At 39.6% G+C, this 24,304-nt stretch overlaps 1 protein-coding gene across 1 annotated transcript; it reads right to left on the bottom strand.

The window, feature by feature from the left end:
* Positions 1-23: 23 nt before the first annotated feature.
* Positions 24-8,282, bottom strand: med17 (mediator complex subunit 17). The gene is made up of 13 exons (XM_073862678.1): positions 8,135-8,282; positions 7,383-7,633; positions 7,139-7,302; positions 6,634-6,853; positions 4,835-4,971; positions 4,668-4,749; positions 4,108-4,260; positions 3,808-3,938; positions 3,531-3,715; positions 3,296-3,426; positions 939-1,063; positions 694-853; positions 24-447 (listed from the first exon to the last, which is right to left on the bottom strand). The coding sequence occupies exons 2-13, from the start codon at positions 7,615-7,617 to the stop codon at positions 239-241; spliced, it is 1,932 nt and encodes a 643-aa protein (XP_073718779.1). The 5' UTR covers positions 7,618-7,633; positions 8,135-8,282; the 3' UTR covers positions 24-238.
* Between the last annotated feature and the right edge of the window lie 16,022 nt (positions 8,283-24,304).

The raw sequence follows: 24,304 nt of genomic DNA, 5'->3' as shown, positions 1-24,304 counted from the left end.
ATAAAGTGTCTGTAAGAGGTGAGTAAATACAAAGTGTTTATTTTTCAAGCTGTTGGCCAAAGTTGGTCTTTTCTTAGAAAAGCAAAACAACAATTGAGCTGAAAAATCATGTACATGTGACGTTACTCGGCATTAACAGCAAAAAGGAGCAACAATCCCTCATCCGAACAACACTGACATATAAAAATTGTTTGAGTGAGACGTTATGACAAGAGAGTAAATGTATAATCAGACGTCTCTAAGGACACGGCGTCAGTGCCGCCATCAGGAGTTCCATTTTGTAAACAAAGTTTCGTCCTTCCATTCTGGCCCAGTGCACTTCTTTATAAGGACCCCTCAGGTTTGTCCATTTAGCGTCCTGCACCACATCGCTCTTGGGCAGCTCTTTAGCTTGACTGCGAGGAAACTGAACCAGCACCTTGCAGCCGCTCTCTGGACCATTACGCACTACACAAAGACAAAGACAGATTCAGGTTCATTTATGTGAGACTCTAAAGTCAAGCAGGACATGCTTACATTTGAGTGAATGACAGTGGGAAATCTTAAGAAATATCAGAGTCATATTTTGCATAAAAACACTACATAACTCTCTACACGATTAATAAAATCCAAAGAAATGAGAAATCTGCTACCCATTTACATCACATTGTACTCATGTATCAGTTAAGTATGCATGTTGGTGTGTGCATGCACCTGAAATTGAGTATTCTCCATTGGGAGATGCGACTGTGATGGCAGATGCATTTCCGATGCTCTCGATGGGGCCGAGCCCCACGTGATTACTGAAACTCAACACGTGCCAACCCATGACTTTAGCCAACTGCTGCACGGCATGAACCTGATGCTGTGACATCTGCAGAAAGACGCACCACACAAGTGTCAACTAAAAGTGCTTTCCTGTCTGAATGAAGCGGGAGACACATGTGTGCATGCATGACCTGTGACAGTAAGAAGTCCTGCAGCTCCTGTTCCTGATGTGACAGCGTGATGACGCGGCCGTCTCTATGAACCACTCGGATCTGCTCCACTCCAATATTCAGCTGCAACTGAATCGACTTGCAGAGAACAATTGACATTTATTCACTTTCCCAAATGAATGAGGAAACATTTAACATGAGAGCCAAACACAAAGCTACATTGACATGTAGAAATAGTATTAGGGCTGTCATGATTATGAAATTTGGCTGACGGTTAATTGTCTAATAAATTGTGACGGTTATGGCGATTAATTGCCTGTTTTGGGGCATTGACAATTATGGCGATTATTTGCCTGTTTTAGGGCTTTGACGATTATGGCGATTAATTGCCTGACGATTATGGCAATTCTTTTGCCTGTTTTAGGGCTTTGACGATTATGTCAATAAATTGCCTGTTTTATGGCTTTGACGATTATGGCGACTATTTACCTGTCTTCGGGCTTTGACAATTATGACGATTATTTGCCTGTTTTAGGGCTTTGACGATTATGGCGATTATTTACCTGTCTTCGGGCTTTGACAATTATGGCGATTATTTGCCTGTTTTAGGGCTTTGACGATTATGGCGATTATTTGCCTGTTTTAGGGCTTTGACAATTATGGCGATTATTTGCCTGTTTTACGGCTTTGACGATTATGGCGATTATTTACCCGTCTTCGGGCTTTGACAATTATGGCGATTATTTGCCTGTTTTAGGGCTTTGACGATTATGGCGATTATTTGCCTGTTTTGGGGCATTGACAATTATGGCGATTATTTGCCTGTTTTAGGGCTTTGACGATTATGGCGATTAATTGCCTGACGATTATGGCAATTCTTTTGCCTGTTTTAGGGCTTTGACGATTATGGCAATTAATTGCCTGTTTTATGGCTTTGACGATTATGGCGATTATTTACCTGTCTTCGGGCTTTGACAATTATGTCGATTATTTGCCTGTTTTAGGGCTTTGACGATTATGGTGATTAATTGCCTGTTTTAGGGCTTTGGCGGTTATGGCGATTATTTACCTGTCTTCGGGCTTTGACAATTATGGCGATTATTTGCCTGTTTTAGGGCTTTGACGATTATGGTGATTAATTGCCTGTTTTAGGGCTTTGACGATTATGGCGATTATTTACCTGTCTTCGGGCTTTGACGATTATGGCGATTATTTGCCTGTTTTAGGGCTTTGACGATTATGGTGATTATTTGCCTGTTTTAGGGCTTTGGCGGTTATTTGCCTGTTTTAGGGCTTTGGCGATTGTTTGCCTGTTTTAGGGCTTTGGCGATTGTTTGCCTGTTTTAGGGCTTTGCCGATTATTTGCCTGTTTTAGGGCTTTGACAATTATGACGATTATTTGCCTGTTTTAGGGCTTTGACGGTTATGGCGATTATTTGCCTGTTTTAGGGCTTTGACGGTTATGGCGATTATTTGCCTGTTTTAGGGCTTTGACAATTATTTGCCTGTTTTAGGGCTTTGACGATTATGCCGATTATTTGCCTGTTTTAGGGCTTTGACAATCATGTTGATTATTTGCCTGTTTTAGGGCTTTGACAATTATGACGATTATTTGCCTGTTTTTGGGCTTTGACGATTATTTGCCTGTTTTAGGGCTTTGCCGGTTATGGCGATTATTTGCCTGTTTTAGGGCTTTGACAATTATTTGCCTGTTTTAGGGCTTTGACGATTATGCCGATTATTTGCCTGTTTTAAGGCTTTGACAATTATGACGATTATTTGCCTGTTTTAGGGCTTTGACGATTATGTCGATTATTTGCCTGTTTTAGGGCTTTGGCAATTGTGGCGATTAATTGCCTGTTTTAGGGCTTTGACGATCATATTATGCCAATTAATTGCCTATTTTATTGCTTTGACATTTAATTCTCATACATTTTTTTCTTTGTTTATGAAATAATTTTTACATGTTGTTGTAATTATTTAAATTAAATATTTTGCAAGGTTTACCTGGCAGTAAGCACTGAGGAAAGCAAGAGCTGAAACGTTTGCTCGCCTTGTCTGTTTTTATATTCACTTGCACTTTGCACTTTATAAATAAAAAATTATGTTTTTGTAGACTTTTTGTCACAAGTGGATCAGTGTGCGGCTAGCCACTCTCTTTACTCAGTAAGCATTAATATACATAACACACATAGTAATCTGATTCGCTCTCGTTTATATAGGCACCCCCCCACCCCCCCTTGGGTTTTGTAGAGAGATGTGCAATCATTGCGGTGATCTGAAATTAAATTTGATGAAATTATTATTTAATTATTGTGACAGCCCTTGATAGTAATGACACTTTAAATGAAAACAGCATATCAGGTCTTACTTGCAGATCTGCTCATATCCTTGAGAGGTGATGAGAACCTTCACGCTGGATTCGTACACATCATTAATGTTGGACCAGTGAGCCTGAATCTGAGGATCCTCGATTCGACTTGCCAAACTGTCAATGGTGCGTGCCGTCCTAAAGAGATGTTTAAAGGGACGTTAACCTGAGGTTTTAAAATTGACTATAAAGACAAATCTGTGCTGTGTTGTTATATAAACTCTGCTTTGTGAATAATCTACCTGCTTCTCAGAAAGATGTGTTTGGCCTGTTTGATGATCTTCTCCAGAAGTCCTTCAGTCTGCTGCCAGGAGCTGATCTCTGCTTTATCATAGGCCATGGGTCCCGCCAGCCGCATGCGTTTGTGGCCGAACGGAGCGCTGGCGGGGTGAGGCATCACCGTCGAGCTCAGCGTCTGCTTGTGGAACTATACAACCAACAGAGAGAGACAACACATCACTGCAGCATAATAACATGATATTTTTAGTGAAAAGCGAATGGGCGTGTGATTGCACGTACCTCTCGTATGAGCTGGTGGAGATTGTGCTCCAACACATACAGATGGTCGTCGGGTTTGCTTCTGTCGGGTGATGATCTCTGGCTCTTCTTCTCGCCAGTGGAGTGACAGAGAGAGATGGAGAGCTGAAGGCCTGACAAACACACAATTTGATCAATAACTAGATAAACCAAATCTGTTTCCTAATAATATTATTGTTGTTTTTAACAAAGCACTGTTCACACTGCTAGAATATTAAACGCTTGACATAACGAAAAAGTTTAATAAGAGAGCCATTCTACTTTCATAGGCCATCTGCATACCAGGGAAAGGTTGTGAGATGATCTGATTCTTGACGACAATGTGAGGGATCTGTGATTTGATCTGCACAGCCTCTCGTGACAGCTGAGCAAAAATCTCTTTACACAGCAAGACGTTCTGTGCCGCTTCCAGCCGTAAGTGCCACATCTGAGAACCTGAGAGAAAAAAAATAAACAAGGTCCTTATAGCCTGGCCGTAAAGCTCGGTCTACTCCAGGTTAACACGCTGACGTGATCTGTCTGATACTTTAAACTCCAGAAAACCTGTGTTCTGGGTCTGAAGAAATATGCTCTGCTTAAAAAAATTACTTTATACCTATATTAATATTGTAATAACAAAGCATGAAGAATAAATTTGAAGCAAATGATTGTCGTAAACGAAGTTAGATCATTGTTTAGCTTTCAAGTATGTGGAAATGTAAGCCGACTCTGAGACTGGGATATAAATGTTTGATTCACAGTTGAGTTATTTGCTTAAAGGTGCGAAAGAATGCATTGAAATTATATGTTAAATTGTTTTCTGATATAGACCGTTTCTATAACTATATTCTGTAACTATATACCTGGTTTGACTTTGGGTTGTCTCCTCAAGAGATTCACTGTGCCAAGGTCTCCTATATCAGGAGACTGTTTCTGAATGGACACCTGTAGAGATGCAGACAAACAATCAAGCTGTACGTTCTCATCCTACACGTTTATTCACTTGACATCATGCGTTCTTGACTTTTACCTTGATATAAGCAGAGCCCTCTAAATCACTAGGGATCTGAACGTTAAGTGGACAATAATCATCTGGGATCTTCTTATCCAGGTCAAGCTCTGTGTTCTTGATCACCTCAAATGTGCCATGATGGGGAAACAGAGACCCTGCATGTGAACACATCAACATGACATCAGGTGGCACCCCATCTCCATTAAGTAAATTTATCACATTGAGCTTTTAGGTATATGTGATTAAACATAAGTGTAATTCATGGGCCATAGAAGATGATTTTCAATGACAATTTAACCTCTTCTGAGGGCATATTTTTCTCTCTCCATGTAAAATAGAGAAGTGAGCGTGCACAAACTAACACGGTGGGCCCAAGCAATCTGTGCCTTTCTGGGCCACGTTGTTTAAATAGCAAATGCATTTGCGCCCCCTTTTGTGCCCATGGGCGTTCTGGTCTGAAAACGAGGTGTGTTCAGGCGCATTGTTGGCGCGTTGCTTTTTTGAGGCAACTAAAATAGACTACGCCATTGACCAACAAAAACCTGGTCTAAAGTCTAAAGTCAATGGTGCAATATGTTTTTGTGTTATTTAAAGAGCGCATTAGTAATATGCGCCTATAAACGGGACGAAACCGTGGGATTGCTTATCACATAGTACATGAATGCGCAGCAGCACAAAAACGCTTTTAAATATAAAAGATTAAAGAATTGAATGTAAAGATTATTATTGAGTCTCTTGGACATAAATGAGGACTAATTATGAGACGTTAGAAGGCACAAAGAGCTGCTTCACCTGCAGCCTGGTAAGTAAATAAATGCGGAGAGCCGTTTGTAAATTCTTTATCTCCTGTTTGTTACAACTAAAGTATTTTTAGAGTACAAACCTTTTCTTACATACTTGTAAATTATTTTTTGATGATATTGCATAGCCATACATTTAAAGCAATTAAAAGCCTGCTTATTACTTCTATGACTAAAAGAAAACGGGTTTTAAAGGTTTTAATAAAAAAAAAACAATTTCAATACAAGTAAAAAACAACACAATTATTTAACATTAATCTTAAACTGGGGATCTTCTTCCTCCGCTTAGTTTTTCAGTTTACAAAGTCCGTCATCTAAATAGGGATTAGACATAGCGCCAGCGCAACTGGATTTTAAAGAGTATGAGAGCTGAGACTCTCATTGGTTTATTGCACGTTACGTCCAAAATACTCCCATTACTCAATAAAATAATAGGACCTACCCTTTTCGACCATGCCCTCGGCGCACAAACCATTTTTCCCGTTGTTAAATTAGCAAAAGTGGATTTGGACACGCCCATTTAGACGTTGCGCTGTGCGCTTTAGACAATGTGCTTAGATCGTTAAAATAGGGCCCTATGTGTTCATTTGTAGCAGAGATGTGTGTTAAAAAAAAATGTTTAATCTAACTTAAAGTTAGTTTGTGCCCCGATCTCCACAACTGTATCATCCTGTTATTCTATATAAAGGATTTAAACAATTCATTTAAATTAAGACTGTTAATAACTATAAATTTTAAGTATAATCTTTTTTTTCAATTAATCGCCTAATTGGATAAAAACATGAATATTACTCAATTAGATTTTTTACTTAATAAAGCGCTGGTTGCACAGTAAAAGAAGCACCTGATAAACATGTAGCTCGCGTTGTATGAAGAACGGTGGTGCGAGAGCATGTGACGTCACAGACCAACTAATCGATAATGAAATTCTTTTGATTTTTTGATTAGTTGTGGCAACCCTAGTACAAATATTTGCTCTCTAATGTCAAAGAAACATTAGTGAAGTAAAAATATTACCAGCGCTGCGATAGCTGAGATCTCCCAGGATTTTGTCTCCAACTTTGCGCAGCTTCCACTGCGAGCGCAGCCGCAACAGTTCAGAGTTAAAATCTCTCTGCCTGCGCTGCTCCTGGTTCTCAGTCAGTGACTTGGTCAGTTTCTCTGCACCTTTAAGAAGAAACTGAGCTGCTGTCCCCAAAGACTTTTTCTTACTGATCAGCTGGAAAACCTGTGGGCTCTAAACACACACACACCATGAAGTTCATCCATGAAGATTATCTTGACGGTCAAAGCGTGTCATTTCAAATTGGAAACTTAACGAGAATGTATGGGAATTACTTGGAAATGTTGGGAAATTTACATAAACTATCATATACAAACGCAAATAAACATTTTGTTTGGTCATAAGCAGACATGCATGCAAGGTAATACAACTTTTGAAGATCCAGATACTTACGCTCAGCAAGCAGTGGATTTATTTCATAATAATGTGTTTGAAACTTTATAAATGTGCTTCAATGACCTTAGCAATAGTGGGGTCCTGGGACACTGGGTCAAGTGCCATATACTTCTTCTCTTTGACCACACTCAGGACATCATGTAGCACACACATCTCTGTTAAAGAGCTCCTCAGATTGTTACGCACAGCGTCCCACGGCCACAATGACGGCTGAAACTTCACCGTACCTGTTGACAGAGACAAGCGTTAGGAGTTAAATCCACTGTGAAGAACAAACTCCAGTCGTCCGAGTCCAACACATGAATACCTTCGTCCTCTTCCTGTTCACGTTTGCTCCATTCGTCTCTGTTTTCCCGTTCGGTCCGTTCCTCATCCGAATCTGAGCTCTGGCCAAAGTCAATCCTCTGAGCGAGCTTAGCCAGGTTCTGAGACATGGACAGCGGAGGCACGTACGTCTCTATCCCGTCCAGAGAGACTTCCTGTACCTGTCGCTCACAGGATGACTCCATGCTCACACGGACCGCTGGCCCACCCGACATCATGTTGAAGTGAATGTGTCTGGAATGGAGGAACAAAACATTTAAACACCATAAATTCACTCATTTTGCTCAATAGTAATAAAGTAACAGCTCATTATGGCCAGATGTCCTTTGTACGTAAACAGGGATGACAAAAAGTCTGTCTACACAGACAACTCACAAACTATGATGACCAAAAAGTGCTGTCTAGCTTGAAAACACAAGATTCTGGGACTATGATGCACAAAGGTAGACTGCTTAACGTTAGCTTACTATGCTGCATAAAAGTTAAGTATTTAAACAATTATGCTGTCGAACCAAGTAGCTACCTACATTTGCTCAAAACTGCTGCCTAGATATACAACACACTACGTTTTGACACCGAATTGATGTTTAGGTAGGCAGCCTAATGGGTTATGAGACAGAGCCATTGATTCAAAAGCGCATTGTGCACCTTTCTAAGGTTCCTCGTACACAAACCCCACAAACTATTATTTAGAAAGGATATAGGAGAAATAAAAATGTTGCGAAGTATACTTACATATACGAAAAGGTTTACTGTTCGTCTTTGTTTATCTGTTTGTGTTGTAGCTCAGTGCTAAATAACTGCAGCCCGCTGCGACTCGACTGTCTGAACGAGAACTGCCAGAGCACAAATCTCGCGAGAACTTTGATATGCGAGAGGAGGTTACGGTCAAAATAGGCTTGTTCGACTTCATGCGGCGCGGCAAGAATCGACAGCCGGATGACGTCAAAGTATCGCGAGAGCGAGACGAAATATGATTTCCTGAATCATTCTCGCGGTACTTTGACGTCATCCGATTGTCGGTTCTTGTCGAACAAGCCTTTTGTGTTTGTTTAATCTGCTAAAAAGCGTACTTTTAACATTTACATATATATCTATATCGGAAATTGATTCGGGTATAAATAAAGGTGAGTCGTCATCACTTAATAACATCAACATTAGTGATAGAGGACTGAATTTATCTACTGATCAGACACAAAAAATATTTTTTTTTTAATTAAAAATGTTATTGAAACTGCAATCCTTATGAATACTTTCCACAGCTTTATTATAAAATTTATTTTATTAGTAAACTTTTTATATTTATTTGAATGTTGATTCGATTTTAGTTAATTCGTGTAATGTTCTTATTTTAGAACCTACGAACTACACCAAAACGTCACCAAAATATGTGGAAAGCGGCATAGATCTCAAAGCGGTCTCAGCGAAAACTTTTACTGTGAAATGATTGCGTGCTTCCTACGGCTAGTTTAAAAAGAGGAAGTGACGTGACGGCAGTTTTGAAAAAGCCGTTTGTAGTGTGTTGACATGGAGCTGATTAAACAAAGGTATCTGAGCTACTTGTGCGAACATGAGTATCAGACAGATTGATCGTCGCTGTTTGATGTAATAATGTCGTATGAAGAGTGAAAGTTAGAGCTCGTGCCTGGTCTGTGAAACTGTTGATCTCTGCAGACATGAAGAGAAAGACGAGTAAAGTGAGTCGTTTGCGGCTCAGTCCAAATGAAGAGGCTCAGCTGGTGAAAGAAGAGCTGGACAGGAGGAGAAAACTCCGATTACAGCAGGTCACATTTACATTAACACTTAACCTTCATAAAACCTGCAGATATAAAAATATGAATGAGTAAAGTTAGATACCAACACTTGCAAACGCAAACTGTAAACAATGATGTCATAATCTGATTTTATGACATGGTAATGTGTCTTTTACTTGTGTACAGTCTAATACACATACACAAATGTGTTTTTCCATCACTAACAAAGTGTATACAATGTGAGGTATGATACCTAGAGCACATTGTGTGGTTCCCACAATTCAATATGCTTGCCTTGACCTCTCGTGTGGTGAATGGACTGAAAATAAAATGCAATAAGTAATTCTTAACCTATTTCTTTTGACATATGTGAATCAGTGTGTCCACAAAAGAATGGATTAAATGCAAATCAGTTTATTATTGATGAAGTAACCTAGTTTTTTGCGATAACAGGTGCGCGAGCAGCAGCGTTATATCGCTCAGCAGGTGCGCAGGGAGGTGCAGGAGAGGAGAGAGAAGCAGCTACAGATCATTGCTGACACACTGCAGGACGAATGGCAGCAGGAGAGAAGTGACAAACTACAGATCATAGCCAGAGCCTATGAGGACAGCCTACAGTCTGTCGGCAACGCCCACCGCAGCGCGCAGGAGAACGTAAGGAGAAAACCTCAGATGTGCTGAAGACACAATGAACCAAATCTGATAGAGCTGCAAGTTATATTTAGCCTGGATAACCTGCCTGTTTGTCATTGTTTGCGTTTATAGCAGCCTGATTTGGAGGCTTTGGCTCAGAGGAGTGTGGAGAGACAGGAGCGTGCAGCAGACAGACACAGGGAGGCGCTTCGAGAGCTCACTGCCCGTCGACATGAGGAGGAGGAGCAGCGCCAGCGGTCAGTACAGTCGCTGTGCATGACTACTTAAATACTCTGGAGTTAAAGCAGTTGTACTACAGTCAAACTATAGATCACACACTCCTTTGACATTTTTATTCATTCATTTGTTGGACACTTATCCAAAGTGACTTGCAGTGCTTTTAAGGTGCATAATACCTTTGCACCTTTAACGCATATTGAGATCTTATGAAGCTAATCGATCGTTCTGTGCAAGAAACTCTATGATATTTACAACATTATTCACTGCATTTAGTGATAACTGGGTTTCGGCAAAGCAAAATCTTTAAACAGAATTCAAAATAAGCATATTAAGAAAGAATTTGCAGATGTTTACATGGACAAAAAAATGCTTCCACACTAAAGGAAAGGTAAAATCAGGAAAAGCATAATGGGTCCTTTTTTCATCTAAATGCAGCGGGTAAAATAAGTATTGAACTATATCTGACTGTGTATCACCATTAGTTTTGTCTTGTAGAACAAGTGTAGCAAAATATCTGTTGCCAGAACTGTAAACCATCACGAAAACAAACCAAAACACAGAAGCATGTTTGTTATGCCTGTAGCTATAGGAGCATATGAGTAAACACTACATTAATCAAAGAGTAATTTACACTGATCACACGAACGCCAACATTCAAAGTTCGCTGGTGGGATTAAACGTATGAATTAGCATTTAGCTAACTGGCTAACAGAGCTAAACAACCTTGTACAGTTATTTACATCCTTGCTACAACATAAAATGCAGCCCAACATGCCCTCACCCCCTTTGTTGCATGTTCCAGGGGGCGGGGTTATGAGAAGATATTTCTTTTAAAGGAAATTCCTCCCTTTGCATTGATCTTTAAGCGTTGTAACTTTGCAGAAAAGAGCAACATTACACACTAACTGAAGTTAAAAAAGTTAAATTATATTCAAGGACCCCTTTAATGATACTGAATCTGATGGATGACTGGTGTTTTTTATAATGAGTTACACACATATTTTTTTAAAATATGCGTTCAGCTAAAGTCATATACATATACATCATATACATACAAAAATAATACAGGCTTAATTATTTACCCAGAGAAATGTATGAACATCATGAAACCCCGGATATCATTAACACAGGCCTAGCAATTTTGATTCTTAAAACCGTTGTAAACTACAGAACGATAATTATTATAAGAATAATGCTAATGCATGTAATGCTGTTTTATTTTCCAAATTGTTTTGTGCTGCTATCACAGACATGTTTTGCAGACATAATTATCTGATGTAGAGAATACTTTTGTTTGGCAGACACATTGAAGCTCGGAGGAAAGCTCTTTTAGAGGAGAAGAAGAGGGCTTCAAGAGTGGCCAGTCTGCCACCGCCTCCTCCAAACCCTCTGGAGGTACGGCTCTTGTCTTTTCACCTGTATTTCTGGGCTGTGTGTTTTCTGTCTATGTAATATAATATGTTAAGAAACTGTACGATGAGTCCGTTTCATGTCTCAGAGCATCGGGGTGAAGACGTGTCCTCCGCTCAAAACAGGACCTGCAGAACGTTTCTTTGTCACACACCATCACATGTCAGAAACAGCCGTGGACCGAGAGACTGACACCCAACAGGTCTGTTATTGATTCTTGATAAGACCAACCTTATAAACCACACACATGCAGTTATATATTTTTTGTAAATCTGGTTCTACCTGAACACCATATCCAAATGTTAATACCCCGCTATAATAACACATACAGTTAACATTCATATAAAAAAATGTATTTACGTAATGACTGTTTTCTTTAACCCAAAAAGGAAGTATACTTGAATGTAATACAAATGTACTTAAAGGAACAGTATGTAGGATTGTGGCCAAAACTGGTACTGCAATCACAAAACTTGTGTCTAAAACTGGTACTGCAATCAAACAACTGGTGGCCAATACACAACATGACAACATAAACATCAGTTGAGGGCTGCAACTCCACTTTTTAAATGACAATATCCTGGCCAGACCACTGTTGTGAGTGATATAAGTTTTTGAAAAGAAAATTATTTCTTAATGTCTATTGACATTTCAGGGCCATTTTATGATTAATTGATATACATTTCTTACATACTGTTCCTTTAAATAGTGCATTTGTAGGATATTGTTATTTTTTGGGTCATAGGATCCTGCTGAATTTCTGACACTGACAGAAAATAATCACAGGCTTTCTTTGATCCCAAGACCGTGATAATATGTCTTGAAACTCTCTATAAGGGCCGTGCACATCAAAGCTTTTACGCCTGCGGATGGTGCGTGTTTTCAATTGATTCCAATGGAATTGCAGCGTTTTTCAAATAAGCTGGCGCTCTGCGTTTTTTCTGTGCTCGGCGCTGAGCGTCGAGAGTTGAAAGAGATTCAACTTTGGGTGAAAAGCTCCGCTCGTCAATGTCAGTTTTCACACGGCCGTCCAATCACAGTGGAGGAGGGGTGGGACAAGTATCACAACAACCAAACAGCACACAGCTCAAGTATCACAGCTAAAAAGCGCTCGGCTGAAAAAATATCTGGCAATCGGTGTCCTCCTGGCATTTAAAAGTTTTGGTGCGCACAACCCCTTACTGTACAATGAAGGTTGAGTCGAATGATTTTAAAACTGATCGAAAAACTTTATCTTACAGATGGATGCTCGACAGGCAGCAGAGGAGGAGTTCCAGCGTTTGGAGGAGGTGAAGCGGCTGGAGACTCGTGATAGGCAGGAGAAACTGGAGAAGGCACGACTTCGAGGAAACCACGCCCTCAGGAACGAACAACACACACAGGTAAAGCCTCAGATCTGTGAGGATATATTCAGATATTTATCTGATGTTTTATGTTTTCTTTTAATGATGGGAATAGAAGATTTCCTGACTTTAAAGTGTCAACTTCAATCCTAACTGTCCCAGCATAACAGTTGTGCCTTATTCCCAGTGGAAATTAAATTATTAGTTTAACTTTTCAATTAAACTTTTTTAACATTTTTCAGTCTCTTAGACCAGTGGTTCCCAACCTTTTTAGCCCCAAGTACCCCCACAGCCCTATCAGTAAGGATCAAGTACCCCTTCATCGAAACTAAACCAAAGTTGCATTTTAAAGACAAATAATTAGTGATATAAATTAATTAATTAATTTTAAACATTAAAGTAAAAAGCATTGACTGATGAAGCATGTTTATTCCAACAAACGGCTATCATTGTGATCAGTGTTTGCATTTTATCAGCTCATTTGCATTTTAAAAGACACCCAGAAACGGCACATTTTGCTCAGGCCTACAAAATGGCAATTTTGACATGCTATAATTAATTATCTGTGGGGTATTTTGAGATAAAACTTCACATACGGACTCTTGGAACGCCAAAGACTTATTTTACAAATTAAAAAATTTCATCATATGACCCCTTTAAGGGCCAGATTTACTAACAGCTTGCGCAAACCATCATTTTGGCATTAAATAACAACTGAACTTACTAAAGACACACAGTAGATTTTTAGCTCTGAAAAGGTGTTATTTTATTTACCTTATTGCATATGCATTTGTGGAAGTTTTCTATGTTTAATTTGCTGGAGAACAGAGGAGAAGTCAAATCAGGTATTTCAAAACTTCTTTTACCCTTCATCTTTCGTTCGTCGGTTCTTGGTGTACTTTTACTTAGCTGAAATTTCACACTCCGCAGTCTGCATTTTCATTGCGATGTCCTGCCGAGGTCTCTTATTTGCGACCCTGTACTAATTTGCGCTGCTCTTAGTAGATTGCAATGGTCATTTTGGAAATGTGCTTACCGTATTTTTCGGACTATAAGTCGCTCCTGAGTATAAGTCGCATCAGTCAAAAAATGCATCATGAAGAAGAAAAAAACATATATAAGTCGCACTGGACTATAAATTGCTTTTATTTAGAAAATTATTTCACAAAATCCAAGCCCAAAAACAGACATTTAATCTGGAAAGGCAAATTATTCAAGTAAACAATAGCACACAAAACAACAGGCCGAAGAGGTGTACGTTCATGTTAACGTAACACATTAACAGTTATTTAGCTAAACTAAACAATAGCATATTGAGCATTCCTGGGAGGCTGAAAGGCTAATGTTTTCTCTTTGTTCATATTAGTCAGTATGAATAAATTTTTACATATAAGTCGCACCTGACTATAAGTCGCAGGACCAGCCAAACTATGAAAAAAAGCGTGACTTGTAGCCCGGAAAATACGGTATGTCATTATTGTGCCGGTGTATTTTAATTGCGCCTTTGTAGTAAATCACACGCAAATTTTCCGCTTGCTTGGAATTAAGCTCTCACGTCCTTTTTAGTAAATGCCCTAAATTTACTAAAATCTCAATTTAAGTTACTGATAATTAAAGTGTGCAAATAAGTTAAATTATTCTGTTCATATATAAAGAGAAACAAAATGTGTTAAGACATTCACTATAAATTCAAAAGACTAGCCTGATGTTGTCATACTCAATTCTAGTCAGAATTTGAGTCTGATACTGCTCCATTGAGCTATAATTGAGGCGTGTCTCAACTGAAAAATGCCTCTGCACTCAATTGGCTAGACCTACGACCAATCAGAGCAACGGAGTGTGTGACGTACGTTACGTCTTTTGCAGCCTGACCGAACTGCTAGTTATTTCGCTACAATGACACTAAGATTGTCCCTTAGTATAATCACAATCTCATTTCTCTGTCTTACCCCTTTGTCTTCGTCTTCCCCTTGCCCCTCGAAACCGAGTAAAGGGGAAAGGGGTAAGACAGATCGTTCGTCTAAAAAATGAGACACTTCTCGATTACTGTTTGCGTCACCTTCCTTTGCGCTAACTGGCTGCTACGTACAGACAAGCGTTGACAAACAAAGAAGATGCCGTTGTCTCAGGTTGTGGTATCGATTGCCTGAGCGGAGCTCAACAAATAGCGCATAACTTAGCTGCTTGCTAGCGCCTTAACTAGCGATTCAAAACAAAAACATTACAATTAAAACCGCATGAACATTTTATTAAAAGTATCATAAAACTTGAGTGTCATAATATAATCTCAATTAAATTGCAGAAAATAACGTTACTTTAATTTGTGTGACTTCTTGACAGTTCGACGTTCATCAATAAAACGTCTTGATGCCGGCTCTCCTGAGAAATTCCTACGTTAACGTTTACCCCTCTCTTTCAAGTGTGCTCCTTATCACACTTCGTTTCAAGGGCTATGTATCCCTACGCCTTGGCCCCAGCCCTTGATCAAACAGAGAATTGAGACACCACTTCGCCTCACATGAACGTGCAAAACCAAGGTGAAGGGGTAAGGGGAAGGGGTAAGACAGAGAAACGAGACGCACCCTAAGTCTTAGAGAACGTACATCAACACCTACTATGTTTACAACATTTAGTTTATATCACAACATTAAGTATTTACTAAGTCATACAGTAAGACTATCTCTTACCATTTGTACGTTAGGTGAACTTCATTCACGATGATACCCATTACGTTGGCTTGAAAATATTGGAGCCTAGCATGTCCCTCTACTTATTCAGCAACCACGATTCCGGGCTTCCGAAAAGAAGCTGGCAACGACCGCTAATTAAATCCATCTCGTCATGCACGCCGAGTTGCATCGCCTACCAGATACCAGTTTAAGTTGCAACCAACTTTTGCCGAATCCTGTAGGAAGGACGGCAAAAACATCAACAAATGCCTTGATCGCGTTTCAATGTTCCTCTTTTTAAATAAATGCTCTGTCGATATCTTTTAGAACAGACTCAATGTCAGAATCCACACATCTGAATTCTACAGCGGCAGCCATTTCGTTGTAAACAGATTCAACACACGCGCTCTTTGGTGACGTGGTTCATTACGTTTGTGACTGTTGATCATCTGTCCATCATCGTATAAAGCCCGCCCTGACAATTTGATTGGTTCGACCAGCTTTGGGTCTAGCATAGTAGCTCCTCAACGCAGAAACCCCAGACTGATCTTCCCTTTCTTAAAATCTTGTGGGCGGGGCTAAGATTGGCTGGCATCCAGGCTATCAAAAGACATCATATGGGACAAAATATGTTAAATATATGTTTTTTTTTGCGTCATTTGAAAATGCAACGGCAGCGGGAATGAATATCATTATTTGAACATTATTTAGGCTATAGTTAATAAACGTTGTGTCTTCAGGTTCATTGAAAATAGTCAGATCGTTCTTGAGTTGGACATCGCTATTGCGTTTTTGGAGCATGCAGCGCATTTACTCACGACGTCTTATAATATTAATGATAAGATTAAAATTACATTTAAAGTAGTCCTTTTTACAATGCTTTCCTCACAAAAATCAATCTTAGGTCAATGTCTGGACAAACGAAAGACATTTTTATTAAAAGTAAATGAGATCAAAGCAAAATCTAAGGCCCAATTCTACCCCTTTGCTTTGCACGTTCACGTGAAGTGGTAGGGGTGTCTCAATTCTCTTTTGGCTGGAGGGGAAGGGGTAGGGGGAAGGGCCAGGTAGCCCTTCAAACGAAGATTTTTCGGGACCACACTTCAGACGAAGGGGTATGATAAATTTCCAATATGGCCTGTAAAAAAAAGTATTTTTTACATAAAAAGTAATTTAATAACAAATAATCACTTGTTTTATGTTGCCTTTAATCTTGTTTTCATGTATACGGTAGTGTTCCCTAAAAAAAAAAAGATTTGTAAAAATCGCTATGAAAAAAGTTCGCTAATTAGGGATGCTCCGATCGATCGGCCGCAGATCGGTATCGGCCGATAACGGCATTAAATGACTCGATCGGTCCTCGTTAAATTTGCCGATCTCGTGAACCGATCTTTCTGTTTACTTTTGTCTGCCATGAAATGGCTCCTCAATGCGGCTGCACGTAGAGACCTTTTTTACGCAGTGAGAGCATTTTTATAACCCGTGGGCCGTGGCTGATGAGCGACGTGTAGATTTGCATTTCTCTCTTTGCCTTCACAGAGATATTTGTATTTTCTATGAGGACGCGGTCCGGTCCTAACAGCGCGACCCGTCTTCACATCCCCATCAAACAGCGTATACAACACATATCTATCGCGGACAATTGCATCCTCGTGTCAAAAGTTTATTTGCATGCGTTTTAAAGTTTTGAGCGTTTAAACTTTCATTTTCCTCACAGCTGCTCTCGTCTGCATACACCCGCCGTGCGCACACACAGCAGCCTGTCATCAGTGCACGTGAACAGAGCGATCTCTGTCAAGTTTTAAAGCTGCAGTAACCTAATTCATCTCTCAATAAAATCACTCTCTGCTCTTCACTAAAGAACTGTTGTACTTCATACGAATGCGTGTATATTTAATTCATACAGTAAAGACTGTTAACTGTTTTATTTTCATTAGTTTTTACAGACATAAGCCTTTTTAAAGGCATATTAAATTTCTCTTTGCAGAAGAAATATTTGTTGTGCTAATTTATTTGATTCTCTATTAAAACAATAATATACCTAATTACTGCAAGTAATATAACAAAGGCAACATCTGTGGTTTTACTTTACCTAGAAAAAATGTTAAAAGTTACAGTCATCAAAGAGCTTGCATAGCAGCTTGAAAAATCGGTATCGGCATTGATATCGGCCGATCACAAAGACAACAAATCGGTGATCGGTATCGGCCTGCAAAAATCCTGATCGGAGCATCCCTATCGCTAATGTTATTGACTTTGTGATTTTCCACAACATATTTTTTCATGTTTTATTGTATTACATTTTATTTGTATTATTACATTGACGCATCTATGACGTTGGATCTAGTACCCCGGTTGGGAATCACTGTCTGAGACAACACAGGATTGTGATTTATCATACAAATGTTACTATGCTTTAAAGATGAAGTCGTCGGAGTGGACGTTACCTTTGACGCACTGGTCAGATGGCAGTATAATAATCTGTGGTCTGTGCGTATGCAGGACCGTGCGCGGTTACTCTGTGAACTGGAGCGTCTCCAGCAGGCTGATTTACTGCGCCGCAGACAGGCCGTAAACCGCATCCCAGCGCAGATCTTTCAGCCTCTCTACAGACAGCAAGAGATCAGAGATGAACAGCAGCGGGATCTTGAGATCGCCTTTCATGACATGTACACTGAGGAGCGCAGTATGTTCCTCTAAACCCTCTCTTACTTTAATACTAATCTTCTTATATAAGGTCATATATGAAGGTCATTAATCACCTTCGTATCTCAGTTTAATATGCAGAGACCGGTTCAGTTTTTGTTTATCTTTTCTAGAAGTCCGAGGTGATCTGGAGCTTCAGCTGGTCCCTGAACCTCTTCCTCATTCATCTGCTGGTAGTCATGATGAAGACCTGGATGTGACCGTTGACCCTGAAGGGGAGGAGCCTGATACAGTCAATGAAACACTAGGTGAGCTTGCTGCTCATGTCTGAAAGCATGACCTGCAATGAGAGGAACGTCAATTGAGATCTGTATTGATGCTTTCATCTTTCTGTAGAATCCTCTATACCATCAAGAGACCCTGGTAGACAAGCTCTGAGAAAAATGCTTGACCGTATCAGGAATCAAAGAGATCGAGTCCAAGAGCAACGGATCGCTGTGGAAGAAACTTCAAGTGAAGATGTTGTTACAGATGTTTCGAGTATTGAAACAGGATCTTTAAACAGCCAGGAAAGAGAGCAAGCAGTCAGTGTAGAGGAGCAGACGTCCAGCGTAACCGAAAGCGAGGAGGGTACGGCCGTTTCTACTCTTTCTGTCAGCTCTTTGAGTATATCTGTATTTGGAGATGCTAGGAACATTTTCTCTTTTTCTCAGGTCCTGAGGTCAGCAATGAACCCATAGTAGCAGGAATGATACCTATGCCTGAGGAAGAAGCCCATGTAACGCCTGTGTCTGCAGAGAGCGAAAGGAGAACCCAGCAAACAGATGTGAGTACACAAGTATACAAGTTACCCTTTACCTGAGCTGTGATGTAATCCTATAGTTACTGAAGTGTTTGTGAAACACACATTTATATCTTGATGGCATCTACACTTGAACTGAGCTCGGTTAGCACGGATCTGGTAGTTTAATATAATAAAGGTTGGCTTCAGTCTGTGTTTCATGTCTGTCACAGGAGGTGACGCTCTTGAGACAACAGCGGGAGCAGCTGCTGCTTCTAGAAGAAATAGAGGAGAAACGGCGAGAGCTCGAGCAGCGCTTAAAAGATGCTCAGCAAGCGAGACAGACACTGGAAGACGCTGCACAGATGCATTCTGGGATTGAGGAGGCCAAGACACTTCCTGAGCCGACTCCAGAGGTCTGCTTACTGCTTAAACTGTTGGTCATGAATGTAAAATACCTGTTTCATCGACTATCTCACATGTGAACATACTGGTTGTCTTATGAAGGTTACAGTGGGTGACACACACACAGAGAGACTCCGTCAGTACCAACAGCGACTCCTGGAGCAAGACAGGTCAGTGGGTGGGGTATAGATTTGTTTGTGGTTTGTAATAATAATTAAATATTAAAATCAGTACATTTTAGCAGCAACAACATAAACAAACAGCTTTTGTAGCACAAACTTAACTTCTAGTAGACTTCAAATAAAACGTAATGAATCATTGTAGAGACATGTAAAGCAGTTTATTTACATCTATGTAATTACTAGTCATTAAAGACAACTTTTGTTTTTTACTTTGATTTTATATCTGAAGGAGGCAAACTGTGATCCAGTGACAAATTATCCCATTGTTGACGATGGGATAATACAATCTCAATGCACAGTCCTATATAAGTTACCATTACTAGGGGTGTAACGAAAAATCATAATACACACTAAAATACCCGTCTGGTATGGTTTTTTTTATATGCAAATGTGATATTATGCACAGCTCTTTCATGTATTATGGCTCTTTGATCAGTAGGAAGTCCTCATCAATCTAAAATCCCTGTGAGTTTGAGTCGTTTTTGGGTCAGTGACAAATATGGTTTGGCAAGATGAAAAAAAAACTTGTTTTAAAAGCATGCATCAGGTTTGTTTCAATGCACAATGTATCTGTTAATTTTATGCAATAAAAACAATTACATTTGCACCATTTTTATGAAAGTTAAAGGTGCTCTAAGCGAATTCACGCGTTTAAGACCATAACATTTTTTTGTTACATACAGCAAACATCTCCTCACTATCTGCTTGCTACCTGACCGCTGATCAAACTGTAAAAAACGCGATCTCTGTAGACAGCCCAGGCTCCACAAACGGCAATAACAACACAGTGGCCAAACCTAGCACCACGAAACAAAACGAAGTGTTCCAGCCAATAAACGACAAGAAGGATTTGGGGGTGGGGGTTGGGGGCGTTCATGAAAGCACGGAAGGGAGGGGTAGGGGGAGGAGTTAGCTATGCTTCGTTTGTTTGAAAAAGGTTTAAACATCAACAAAAAGTAACGTCACACAGATTCGCTTAGACCGCCTTTTAGACTGAAAGGACCTGAAAATGTCAAATGGTGTAACTGCCAATTGCGCCAAAAAATGAGAAATATTAAATTTTATCCACCTTAATGGCATGTAATCATCAAAAAAATCATGTTAAAATATAATTTTATAAGTTGTTTCTTTAATTCGTTTTTGTAATATTTGTCCTGACATGTGCTGAAAACAGCTCTTTTTCCTAATAATCTTTAATGTATAATGATGTAAACATTTTTGTAAAAAAAAACATATTACACAAAACTAGATGATTATATTTTATTCTGCATTTTTTTTTAAGAATATATTTATATTTTTATGTAAAAAAAAGTACACCACATTGACATTTGCAATTATCCCCCAAATATTCTTTCAAAATGAACTAAAACCAGAAATTGTTATACATATTCTTTATTATCATGAAAAAAAATCTTTGAAGACCAGCGATATAAATAGGCTTATAGGCATTTCCTAAAGCTGCGTGTATAAATGGTACTTTTTCTGCAGCCCTCAATAAGGTGCATGTCTGAGCAATGATGATAAATGTTTTGAGCCTGAAGTACTTGTTAAATAAACATGCATTTAATGAAGGCCTCTACACTTGAACTGAGCTCTGGCTTTTAGATGTAGTGGCATTTCACCACAATTTATTGAGAAGCACCGCAAGCAAATTGCATGATTTATCGTTAAGCCCCTAGTCATTACAGCCTTAAATCTGCTTATGTATATAGTAAGGCAAGTCAGCCTGTTTTGGCACAAGACCTGTGTGCTTATTTTTAACTTTTTCAACACCTTGTGGTTAACTTTTTATTTTTTTTAAACAGGCGTCATAAGAAGTGTGTTGAGGATGCTCGACGCCGACTGGAGGAATATCAACATACTCTGAGATTACGTTCGACCATCGGTATTGACACATCACAGGCTACTTCTGTTTGCCCTCTACGTCTGCCCAACATCAGAATACCTGATCACCAGTCAGTCCTCGCTCACCCTGGTGACATCATTGGCCTGGAGAAACAGCACGAAAGAGGAGATATGCCAATTCAGTTACAGGTTAGTGGTCAACTACAGAGACATTTTGTCATCCTTGATACCAGATGCTTTTAATCTCTTTGTATAAATTTAGTTATTTATGTTAATAAAGTCCAATTCAATGAGCATCTATGGACAACTTGTAATCTGACATATTTTGTGTGGAGATATTTGGTTTAATAAGTACATCTTTTCTATTGAAGTGTAAGCATAAGGAAGTTATTTGCTAGCCTAGAAAACCAGTTGGTTTCGCCAGGTTCGGAGGAAAATGTAAAAGCTAGGTGGTGTCATCATTATAACACCATGAACAATGTAGTTATGTTTCTTGATAATGTCTCCTAGAGGTAGCATGTATAATGAGAAGAGGATAGGGCCTAGAACCAATCCCTGTGGTACGCCATATTTAACCTGAGAGTAATGATTTTTCCTCATTAACGTGAAATAGCGGTTGGTTAAATAAGACCTAAAGTTACATCAACACAGTGACGTGTCTGAATAAGTAGAAATGTTTGTTTTATATATTCAGTGTTTGTTTCTTTTTACAGGGGACTCTCTTCAGCCCCTCTAAACCTGTATCATCTGATACGACTAATCCGTCAGTCATGCAGTCTGGACGTGAAGTGTCTGTACAATGTCCTGAAGTTGACCACGCTGAAGAGACCTCACCTGATAGTTGTGTAGAAGATCAGCTTTGTGTATCTGAACAGGAGCAGGTTCCTCTTCCTCCCCCCTCTGTGATTCTGGAGCTTCTGCGCAGCCGGCAGCACCGAGCAGTTGTGAAGTCCGCAGAGGTCTGCAACCCGGTGATGCCGTTGTCTCATCCCAGCAGCGCAGTCCAGACACCAGCACAGCCAGAGATGCTCCAGAGAGAGGCGGAGCCAGACCAGTCGTCTGTGGAGACGGATAGACAGCATGTGGTGAGACAGCACTTGAGGAGAACAGACATGCAGGTAAACATCAAGGAAGTGTTTTGTCTTGAGATAAATGTTAAATATTATGAAAAAGTAATACGTGGGAGTTACACCAGCTTTGGTTCATGTGAAGCTGTGTGTGCTTTTCTTAATAATGAACTGTTAGAGTCAGTTATATGATGCTTATTCATTTGTTTCATCTGTAAGGGCCTTCAAACTGATCATCTCAGTTTAATGAACACACTGCTGAAAGCCATTGAAGAGACCAGCGGTCACACCAAACCCTCAGCAGCACAGAGCAACACAACCACCACACCAACTCTCTTAAACGGTACGAGATTGTTTAAACAAGAAGTCATTCCCTGTCAGACGCAAGCTAACAGTGCTACTGTTTTAATCCTCTAGACTCCACATATGAGCATGCCCCAGTGAATCGTGGGAAAGCAAAGCCTCCGGTGACTCGGCCACCTGCCCGTCTGGCTTTCTTACAGCAGATGGAGGCACACGAACTCAGTGCTATACAAGAAGTGGACACTCCTGTCAACATCAGCCTCGATGCAGGTACACAACTTCAGCAGATTAAATTACTTATAGTTGTAGTAGCACAATAGTGCTAGTTGTAGAGAGCGGGTTTCCCAGACATTGATCATCCTACACTGAAACACTGTTTTTATGAGATCTGATCCAAACTCCTCATTGGTTTGTCTGAAGTTGATGTAAAGAGCTTGCAAACAAATGTTAAATTACAGTTTTTACACTCTTTAAGTGAAGCATAAGTCGTACAATTCAAACACTACTAGTGATGCTTATAATCCTACAGTCTAAACACAGCATGCCTTGTATGCTTCTGATCATGTGATGTCTCTGTCTGATGTGTGATTGGCTGTAGGAGATCTCAGTGAGTCCAGCAGTGCGTCCCTGCCAGCTGTCATTTCTGATGGCAGTCGTAGCGAGAGTGATGGGTCACGGGTCACTGGCAGAATCAGCCGAATGTCATGGAGAGAAGCTCTTATGATCGACTCTGCCACCTCACAAACAAGTAAGAAATAATATTATGTAGCTGTTATGGTTTGGGTCAGGGAAGGGCAATACACTGACATTTGTCCAATGTGACAAGTGGTGTAACTTTTTATTGCCATTGTACTTATTTTACCTTTATAAGTTTGTTTACCGCTTGCAGTTCTGTTAATAAAGATTCAGGTAAATCGAACAGTTCATTGCGATACTATGCCGTATCTGTTATCTCTGTCAGCGATGTGATATTTTGCCAATACATCAAACTTTTCTTCGATGCAATTTCGAATCGATTAATTTATCAATACTTTAATGCCTAGTTACATTTTAATAACCCACAAATGCAACCGAAATATATAACGTGAAAGTTTAATTTAACCCTTTAAAAAAGGCTCAATCTCTGTCCCAATTGGGACTAGGGCTGTCACAATGATTAAATAATTGTCTCATTCAGATCACCGCAATGATTGCACATCTCTTTAAAAAACACAAAGGGGAGCTACAGCGCCTGTATAAACGAGACCGTATCGGATGGCGTTCCTTAACTGACATGTGTTCCAGTACTAATATGACCTTAGTTGCACTAGCTACTATTTAAGGCCTGTTTTGGTCTAGTCAGTTTATTTGATTGCATTTTTATTTTCAGTTATTTTACAGACATTTTATTGTGTTTTTCTTATGAAGAATTTTCAGTTTTTGAAAGATGGATATATTCATTACATAATTACTTTTAAATATGTGTTATGTGTACTAATATTTACTGCCAGGTAGAGGTCTTCACGGGTCCACTTGTATAAAATATAAAAATATATTAGAATGAAATGTCAAAGCAATAAAACAGGAAATTAATCGGCATAATCGGCACAATTTATTAAACAATAAACCTTCAGCCAAAATTCATAAT

This window comes from Misgurnus anguillicaudatus, chromosome 24 (genome assembly GCF_027580225.2).
Source record: "Misgurnus anguillicaudatus chromosome 24, ASM2758022v2, whole genome shotgun sequence".
Taxonomy (NCBI): Eukaryota; Metazoa; Chordata; class Actinopteri; order Cypriniformes; family Cobitidae; genus Misgurnus; species Misgurnus anguillicaudatus.
Note: the sequence above shows the minus strand (reverse complement) of the source record. Positions and strands in the feature narration are given on the sequence as shown.